General features: G+C 41.1%; 1 protein-coding gene across 3 annotated transcripts; it reads left to right on the top strand.

The window, feature by feature from the left end:
• The first annotated feature begins 596 nt into the window (after positions 1–596).
• On the top strand, positions 597–9,221 carry LOC131242621 (scarecrow-like protein 1). Of its 3 annotated transcripts, none has more exons than XM_058241378.1 (2): positions 597–749; positions 7,022–9,221. In XM_058241378.1, the coding sequence occupies exon 2, from the start codon at positions 7,277–7,279 to the stop codon at positions 9,071–9,073; it is 1,797 nt and encodes a 598-aa protein (XP_058097361.1). In that variant the 5' UTR covers positions 597–749; positions 7,022–7,276; the 3' UTR covers positions 9,074–9,221. The 3 variants fall into 3 exon arrangements, with proteins under 3 accessions (XP_058097361.1, XP_058097363.1, XP_058097362.1); XM_058241380.1 differs by having other exon boundaries at positions 605–749; positions 7,291–9,221; XM_058241379.1 differs by lacking the exon at positions 597–749 and adding an exon at positions 1,154–1,170 and having other exon boundaries at positions 7,291–9,221.
• Positions 9,222–9,891: the final 670 nt, after the last annotated feature.

Genomic DNA, 9,891 nt, shown 5'->3' with positions numbered 1-9,891 from the left:
CAGACGGCGCGTGCCAACGTAACTCCGGTTGTTCCTATTCTACATGGACAATTCCAACGTACCTTACAAAATGGTAGTCCTCAAACAATCACGGCATGTGAACTGCCCCGTATGATCATAACCGTTAATTCAGTCGTCTCATAACTTGGGCCCCACAGTAACCCACAAAACCAACGGCTAAAACTAATGAGAAAAACCGTGATACCGTGGCAAGGTTGATACGCATGCATTAAGAAGTTGCACACGTGGCACAAGATTAAGTCAATCTGACCGTCCAAACGTTGTGTCTCAACTTAGATATCTTTCAAACTAAAAAGTTTTGTAGTTCATTTTTCTAACTTCATGGGTGATGGATGTTTAATGGACGGTCTTAACAGAAAATAATTAACGGTGTGATTCCAGAGTTAGTCATGCCACGTGTAAAATTTATGGATGTTTGCATCTGGCAGAGTATCAAATAACTACCGGAACAAATTAAAAAAAGGCTGTAACTTTCAGAACCTCAAACCGGTACAAGGTTTTGGCTACCGACAAAGCCTTACATCAGATGAACGGTCCAGATCAGACTGTCACTACAATTTGAGGTAGTCCCGCGAACTATTTGTGAAGGAGAACTGTCCCAAACGTCAGACAGGTATAAACATATATCAGAGAGAACAGAAGCAAGAAAAACTAGGAAGAAAGGCGTTTGAAAAAACAGAGACATGGAGAAAAACAGCATTCCCAGCTGAGAAGAGACTCAAAACAAGGTAAGTTTCTCACGCCTTTTCTCAATAGAATTCCAAAAGATTGGATTTTTATTAGTCTTTTGAATTGCTGTTTCTAGAATCTTGAATTAGGTACCGAAAACAAGAAAGAAAAATTCAAAAAGATTGGATTTTTTAAAAATTGGGATTCCTCTTTTTCTTCTCCTACTCAATTTCTTTCTTCTTTGTTGCTTTCCTGCCAAACCAAACCGCACAAAGTTGCAATTTTTAAATTAAAAGATACCCCAAAGTTGTCATCTTGCAATAGCTTTTGGCTCTTTCAAATGCAATTCATGGTCAAGATTTCATCTTTCTCTTCTCTTGGACTCCATTTTGAGGATTTCTTCAGTTGGGTGTTTCTGTAATTTGAAGATATGGGGCGTGTGATGTGATCCTGATTCATATGTCTTGATGCCTGCTTCATGTATGTAACAGATGATCCAAGCTAGTTCTTTGATGGATATGTTTCATTTTGTTTTGGTTTTCATCTAGTTTTCTGATATTTCTCTTCATGTTTGTGTTTTATAACCATGTTTTGAAGCTTTATGATGTGGAAGATTTTCCATGTTGTAATGCCACCATGAAAGCTCTGTGGGGTCCACCGGGATGTTCATGTGAAATCCACTCCGTCCATCAGTTTTTTCCAGCTCAGGTTAGTTTGAAAGCCAAAAAATGAGGCAGTTCCAAGACTCAAGCGGGCCACACCAGAGGAAACAGTAGGGATGGAAATGCCAATCACTGAAACCTTCTTGTGGGTCGCCGTGATGTTTATCCGACATCCAACCCGTTCGTGAGGTGATTCTCACCAGGATGAAGGGAACACACAAATAGCAGCCTGATCAAAACTTCTGTGGGTCCCAAGAAGATTTCAATGTGGGTGTCCAATCCCCAGTGTTTCCTGTGGTGTGGCCCACGTGAGTCTTTGATCTGCATCATCTTTGGGTCCTCATCCTACATGAGCTGGAAAAACTGATGTACGGGGTGGATTTCACGTGGAATTGCAGTGGGCTCCATAGTGCTTTGGGTTAGAGGAACTCCCGGTAACAGGTGTTGCAAGAAACTGGCTTCCAATAAAATCTATCATTCATTTTTATTTTTTGGTTGCCGCAATTCAGGACTATTGGCTTTTCTTGAATTTCTTGATCTGTAGAAGAGGTATTATGGGCCGCTGAGCCTCAGTAAATACGCTTCAATGAGGCTTCGAATTGTATATATGTATGGGCCCATGGTTGGGTGATCCAGGCCGTTGATTGGATGGGCAATGCCCCCAAAATTTTGCAGACTTGAAAGATCGTACGCCTATGATATTTGGCCTTTCTTTCCATTGGAAATGGTCTTAGCTGCATTTTTTTTTTCGTATGCAGCTATTTGTAAGCCACTGATTGAAGGGTTCAGATCTTCTGATGTTCGAGATGTTTGAGGCATCTCCTGTCCATGATGAGGCCCTTCGAAGCAATGATCTGGATCATCATACCATGAGCCCTGCATTTGTGGAATTCGGAGCCTGAGCAAGCTTTAGCAATACTGAGGATTAAGACCCTGTAATTGGAAACTAGTGTATATCTGAAGCATCTTCTTCCAGTCACCTGTTTATTGACAGATACTAAGAAAGTCTGAATTTCTATTTCTCTCTCACAGCTTTGACTTTTATTTTATTTTATTGGTTCTATCATATGTTTCTACTTTGGGTTTTTTGAGGCTGGATTGAGATACTAATCTGTGAGGTTTTTAGTGTATAAATCGTTGAAGATTATTTTTTTTGTAACTCATTTGGAGGTTTGTTAAGCCCACATGCCTGTGGAACGCTGCCCATTCAGACGCTAGCACACGTATGAGAACCAAGCTTTCCATCCGGTTTGGCACAGTGGTTAGATCTTTCTGCCTCAACATTTAGGCGGCTTTACACTGCTGGTTGGCTATATATATATATATATATATATATATATATATATATATATATATATATATATATATATATATATATATATATATATGTATAAAAAATGAATCATATCAAAAGATCGGTCTGGATGAAGGCGCTCTTAACGCGAGTTTGAAAGAGCGAGTTTCAAGCCTCTTCACCCTATTCTCTATCGAGAAATCGGATTGCGTACTAAGTTATTCAGTACACTCTTATCGTACTGAGTAAACTCTGTTGGGCCCACTGTGAACGTATCTGGTCCATCCACGCCGTCCATCCGTTTTTCCATATTATTTTAGGGGTTGAGACCAAAATGTAAGCATACCGAAAGATCAAGTGGACCATACCATTGGAAACAGTTGGAATAATGACTTCCATCGTTGAAACCTTTCTAGGGCCCACAGTGATGTTTATTTCTCATCCAACCTGTTCATAAGATCACACAGACATGGATGAAGGGAAAGCACAAATACAAGCTTTATCCAAAACTTCTGTGGCCCCCAAGAAATTTTCAACAGTAGATGTTCAATTGATACTGTTTCCTATGGCGTGTTCCACTTGAGATTTGGATATATTTCATTTTTTCATTTTTAGGTTCAAGCCCTAAAATTATCTGTTAAAATGGATGGACGGAGTGGATAAAATACATAAATCACGGTGGACCCCACAGAATTTACTCAGTACGCAATCCGCTTTCCTCTACTGAAGGATGTGGCGGAAGCCTTTCACATAAAGTTCTTCCGCTGAAAACCTAAGTGGGACCCACCGTGATGTTTTTGAGAAATCCAATCCATCCATCTATTTTGTGAGATCATTTTAGGACATGAGGCCAAAAATGAGCAGGATACAATACTCAAGTGGGCCGAAAACGTAAGGAATGAATACACACAGTTGAAATATTCCTAGGGCTCAGAAGCTTTGAATCAGGCTAATATTTGAGTTTTCAGTTCATCTCAGTGGTAATGACATTACAAACGGTATAGATGGCATGTAAGCATCATTGTTGAACCCAAGGAGGTTTCAACGGTAGAAAATTCCCTACCCACCTTTTCCTTTAGTTCGGCCCACTTGAGTCTTACATCCTGCTAATTTTTGGTATCAGGTCCTAAAATGAGCTCAAAAAATGGATGGACGGGGTAGATTTCTCAAAAACATCATGGTGGGCCCCACCTAGGTTTCCAGCGCGCGAAAGACTTTTATAGCAAATCCGAGTCTGAAAAAACCGTGCTGCGGATTTCCTGTGAAAGCCTTTTGCAGGAAGTTCCTGCACTGGAAACCTAAGTGGGACCCACTGTGATGTTTTTGAGAAATCTAATCTGTCCATCTGTTTTGTGAGATCATTTTAGGACATGAGGCCAAAAATGAGCAGGATACAATACTCAAGTGGGCAGAAAATGTAAGGAATTAACACACACAATTGAAATATTTTTGGGGCTCAGAAGCTTTGAATCAGGCAAATATTTGTGTTTTCAGTTCATCTCAGTGGTAATGACATTACGAACGGTATAGATGGCATGTAAGCATCATTGTCAAACCCAAGCATCATATGAAGGGATGTCATCCTCACCATTTATGTAGGACAGTCAAAGACAATCACGTGAACGGCTAGGATTGAAAGAAATTGAGCTAGAAAGTTCAGTCCAAGGGTCTAGTGCGCATTATAGCTTATGAGTGGCCATAACGTTGCGATCAGTTATTTGTTTCGCACGTATTATGTTATGGGAAAGCTATCGACATGCTTTGCATGCTGACCCTATATTATTTTCCAAAAATAGTTTGTTTTAGGGGTTAATTTTGGGTTTTGAGTTAAAATTATTATTTTTACTAAGTGATTATTTTTGTTATTTTCAGGGTATTTTAGAGTTTGGAGAATCCTGAAATAGCTTAAAGTTTGAGTCAGGATAAAGGGTTTAAATCAATTTAGAAGTCATTTACTTATATATACACACACACACACACACACACACACACACATATTTATATATTTATCTATTTACTATGGTAGGAAAGTTTACTATTTCAGAAAAGTAACGAATTTGGGGTTTAGAACTTATATAAGTCATATGAAAGGGCTTTGTAAACAAAATTTTCATCAATAGTACCAATCTTATTACTCGTTTTTAGATATTTCGCTCTCCACGTGGGTTCAAGGGCTATTCTTATGAAGAAGACAATGATATCTCTTCTTTATCTACATGCCCACTATATTATTTAGTATCAAAGTGAAGCCTTTCCTCGGGTTAGTGGCTTCCAGTACCGGATTGGACGACAACACTCCTTTAGATGGTGCTTCGGGGGATACTTATGTGACTAAGGCAAAGTTCGAGGCCTTTCACTAGGAGTTCCAACGTTTAATGCAAGAGATGCAAGCAAGGATTGATCTGATGATCGAGGTCATGATCACAAACATATTTGTGGTAACAAATGACCTATGACCATCAAAGAGGCTCATGGTAGGGTTGTAAACGGGGTAGGCCTGGGGTTGGCTTTGGCCTGGATTTTGAATTATTCAGTCGGGGCTTGATGGGCTAGGTCTATTTAAAATTTTGATTTTGCCCAGCTTGAACCCAATCCATTGACAACCCTAGCTATCAGTCGGTCAATTTGTGCTTAAGTAATCACGCCAAACCGTAGACCACAACTCCAAGGATACAAGGTTAACAGAAGTGCTTTTTGGCAATTAGATGTTGAAGAAGAAAAGTGGACCTATGTAGATCAACGAGTGCCTCTTGAGGAATCAATGAAGATGAAGAGTGGACCCATGCAGATGAAGGTATGCTTCTTGATGAATCCACCATTGAATCACTGAATAGATCCACGGATGGGTGGATTAATTGAAGGATATGTAGTTGGCCTAGAAGAGGTCCCTATTGAATTAGAACATCATTTAACCAATGGATTAACGGGAGGGATCATTGGATCAGCAAATTCGGATGACCCAATAATCAAGTATCACCACGATGAAGATCAACACTCTCCTAGCTTTCTCCTCAGTGGCCAAAGTGCATGGATCAAAAGCCGGAAGTAAGGGCAACAACAACGTGGCTAGTCCACATTAATTGAGAGCAACCCATCACAGATTTAGTGTTCCAAAAGAGGTGGAAGTTGACATTTCAGATGTGAAGGATTTAAAAAAAGAAGCGAGGTTTTGTTTTCCAAAATTTCATCATAAGTATAAAATTCCAATCCGATTTGTAGGCCTTCACCATCAGTTACTATCGAAGACAGAGAAGAAGCACTACAAAGGCCAGTCATTGCAATGGGCTACTACTGTTTTAAACTTGGGAAGAGTTTAATTTTTCAATTGGACGGGTCTACTGCATCCAAAGTCAAGGGAAATCACATAAACGGCTAGGATTGAAAGAAGTCGAGATGGAACGCTCGATCCAAGGGTTTAACACGCATTATAGCTTTCAATGGCCATAACTTTGCGACCTATTATCTAATTTGTGCATATGATATATCATTGGAAAGCTATTGATGAGCTTTATGTGTTGACCAATGCCAAAGGCCATTGGGTCCTAAACGGCTTTCCAAAAGTAGGTCATTTTAGGAGTTATTTTTGACTTTTTCTTTTCTTTTCTTTTCTTTATCTCTTTTGATAGGTGAGTATGGGCTTGAACCCAAGACCTCAATGTTGAAATGCACTCTGTCTACCATTGTGGCATGGGCTCAAACCCTGAGAGTTAGGGTTTTTGCTGTTTTTAAGGTATTTTAAGGTTTGGAGAGTCCTAAAATAGCGTAAGGTCCTTGTTTGAGTCAAGGGAAAGTGTTCGAGTCATTTTTAGAAGTCGTTTACTATTTTCAGTAAATATGAATGTTTCCTATTTCAGGAAAGTTACAATTTTAAGCTGTAGGGCTTTTGTAAGTCATATGAAAGGGATTTATAAATAGACTTTTTATCAATAATATCAATTTAATCTCTCATTTTAAGAGATTTCTCTCTCCTTGTGAATTCAAGGCTATTCTTGAGAAGAAGATGATGATCTCCTCTTTGTCCCTGCAGTCATTAGCCATGCCTGTGTACATGTTACACAAGCTTATGATTAAATTGAAACCTTACAAATGTTTCGTGTACCATTTACAATATTGGCTTAGTGCATGTTTGGAAGTTCCTCAATAAATGGGGCAGGCGGAAATAGTATCTGAGGACTAAAGAAGCCGAGAAGTAAAAACCTAGACATTTGGGTTTTCACTTTTTGTGCTGCCCTAGTGCTCGGTAAGTTAAAAGTAAAAAAGTCGCCATACTTCCATATTCAACCAAAAGTCGATTTGGGGGTGCTTCCAAATGCCACTTTAATGATGTAGTCCAGTGAAAATGTTTTTATCTTTCATTTCTTTTGGTTCAATCCAGGTATCCTGGTGGCTTCAAAGGGTTTCAGGTTTCAACCGGTTACAACTAGTGTCCATGCTTTTGAAGACCTTCTTCTCCAATATGAATAGAGAAAGAGAGTTATGCCCAGTATTGGTTACAGTCCACGTGGGTGAACACTCATTGCTGCAACAAGAAGATAACCTTTGTTGATAGAAAACTCCAACCAGCACTGCCTGTCATTGATTGATACTGCTATTTTTCCACAACGATCCTGAGTGGTTTGATAAGGGTGGCATGTCTTTTGTCAGGTCTGTAGATTCATCCACCTCCTCTTATGGAGAGTCCAACCTGTATGTGCTCAAAAGCAACAGTGACGGGACTGGTTTATCCAGTCAAATATTCAGCTCAGATAAGTGGAATTCCAAGTCCAGTCATGAATCTTACCGCCATGATCTTCAGAGTTCTTTCTTAGAAGAGTTTCCTGCTAAACAGGCTGTATTACATCACCCATCTAACTCCATGACTCCAGGATCTGGTTTTCGACCACAAGGTCTCACTTCCTATCCGATGATGGCTACTTCTGGATCTTCTTCTGTCACTACACAAAATCCATATAACTCGCATTTTGCACCAACTCGGCTTCCACACCCCTCATTTGCTGATGTCACGCATCATGCCCGCTCTGTATCGGAATACATGGATATAGGAACCCCGGAGCATGGGATGGACTGTGATGAAGACGACATCAGATTAAAGCTTCAAGAACTAGAGAGAGTGCTGCTGAATGATAATGATGATGAAGATCAGGGCATGAGCATTGGTGGCGAATGGGCTGATCCCATCAACAATCTTCTTTTCCCCACCTCACCAAAGGAATCATCCTCCTCAGACTCGAACCTCAGCTGCATCACCAGCAACAAAGATACGCCTGTGCCACCTGCCTCCAGTGCACATTTGTTAAAGAATCTAACTCCCAAGCAGTTACTCTTTGAGTGTGCTGCAGCAGTATCAGAAGGAAAGATGGAAGAAGCGTCGGCCCTTATATCTGAGCTCCGACAGAGGGTCTCGATTCAAGGTGACCCACCCCAAAGGATTGCAGCCTACATGGTTGAAGGCCTCGTGGCCCGCATGGCTGCCTCAGGTCAGGGCCTCTACAAAGCTCTCAAATGCAAAGAACCTCCCACTTCAGACCGCCTCTCTGCCATGCAGATCCTCTTTGAGATCTGTCCATGTTTCAAATTCGGGTTCATGGCTGCCAACGGTGCAATAGCTGAGGCATTCAAAGATAAAGAGAGAGTCCACATCATAGACTTTGACATAAATCAAGGAAGCCAGTACATAACGCTCTTACAAGAGCTCTCAACTCAGAAAAACAAACCAACCCACGTGAGGATAACTGGTGTGGATGATCGTGAGTCGGTGCAACGCTCAGTTGGTGGCCTGAAGATCATTGGGCAGCGGCTTGAGAAGCTTGCGGAGGTATTGAGGTTGCCGTTTGAGTTCCGAGCAGTAGCTGCCAGGACAGGGGATGTTACCCCATCAATGCTTGAATGTCGGTCTGACGAGGCGCTCGTAGTCAACTTTGCATTCCAGCTTCATCACATGCCAGATGAGAGCGTCTCAACAGTCAACCAGCGGGACCGACTTCTGCGCATGGTGAAGAGTTTGGAGCCAAATCTCGTGACAGTCGTCGAGCAAGATGTGAACACCAACACAGCCCCATTCTTGCCGAGGTTTGTGGAGGCCTACAACTACTACTCGGCCGTGTTCGAGTCTCTGGATGCGACGCTGCCGAGGGAGAGCCCAGACAGGATGAACGTTGAGAGGCAGTGCCTCGCACGGGACATAATCAACATTGTGGCTTGCGAAGGGGAAGATAGGATCGAGAGATATGAGCTGGCTGGGAAATGGAGGGCAAGGATGACAATGGCTGGTTTTGTTGCGTGCCCACTCAGTGCTTATGTAAATGGGGCGATACAGACGCTGCTGCAAAAAACGTACTGCGACAAGTACAAGGTGAAGGAAGAAGGCGGGGCCCTATACTTTGGTTGGGAGGACAAGATCTTGATTGTTGCTTCAGCATGGAGATGATTTTTGGGTACGTACTGCTGTGCTTGGTGTTCTTCTATCAGTTCTTTTATGCGTGTGTGTATATATGCATGGGATTGATTTAGTACTCCTAATATCTATAATCTAAGTACATCAGGAGGAAATAAAGGATTTCTTTTTTGGTGAGCTATCTTTATACGGACCTCATGCCTCCTTTTTTTTTTTCTTTCTTTCTTAATAATCCTGCAGCTTCATGGAGTCTGCTTGTATGTTTTACTTCCGCTTTCTCCTCTCTAAATGGTTTTTAAAACTTAAAATGAAATCCCTTAACAAGCCTATATAGTTCATTAAAGTTTAAACCAAAATGCTTTTAGCGATGTTACAGAAACCCAACTTGCAGACTATCGAAACACTGTTGCAACTTGGGGCCTGTTTGATATGCCCAAATCCATGGGAAAACAAAGGATTTTTTGAATTCGTTTTTTGCCAAGGTACTACTGAGAAATGGATGCCAAGGGATTCCATTTTTAACGATATGTTTGATTGTGCGCGGCTGTTTTGGGGCAGCATATGGACCATCTAGGCCAACAAGAAATCAGCTACCTTCCTGAGTATAGAGTCTAGGAAAACACTGTTGAGGCTTAATACTCCCAGGCCGGTACGATGGCCTAAGGACTGACCACTCCGACCAACCCAACCCAAGGTGTTGAACATTCACCCTCCAATTGGATTGGGTATGTTTTCCCACACCCTAACCAACATTCAATTGTTTTTTTTTTTTTTTTTTTTCAAGTTCGTTAGTATATAATCCATTACAATGCTTGTGTTACCCATACATATATGATTATACATGTATATTA

Source organism: Magnolia sinica, chromosome 4, assembly GCF_029962835.1.
Source record: "Magnolia sinica isolate HGM2019 chromosome 4, MsV1, whole genome shotgun sequence".
In the NCBI taxonomy this organism is placed as follows: Eukaryota; Viridiplantae; Streptophyta; class Magnoliopsida; order Magnoliales; family Magnoliaceae; genus Magnolia; species Magnolia sinica.
Note: the sequence above shows the minus strand (reverse complement) of the source record. Positions and strands in the feature narration are given on the sequence as shown.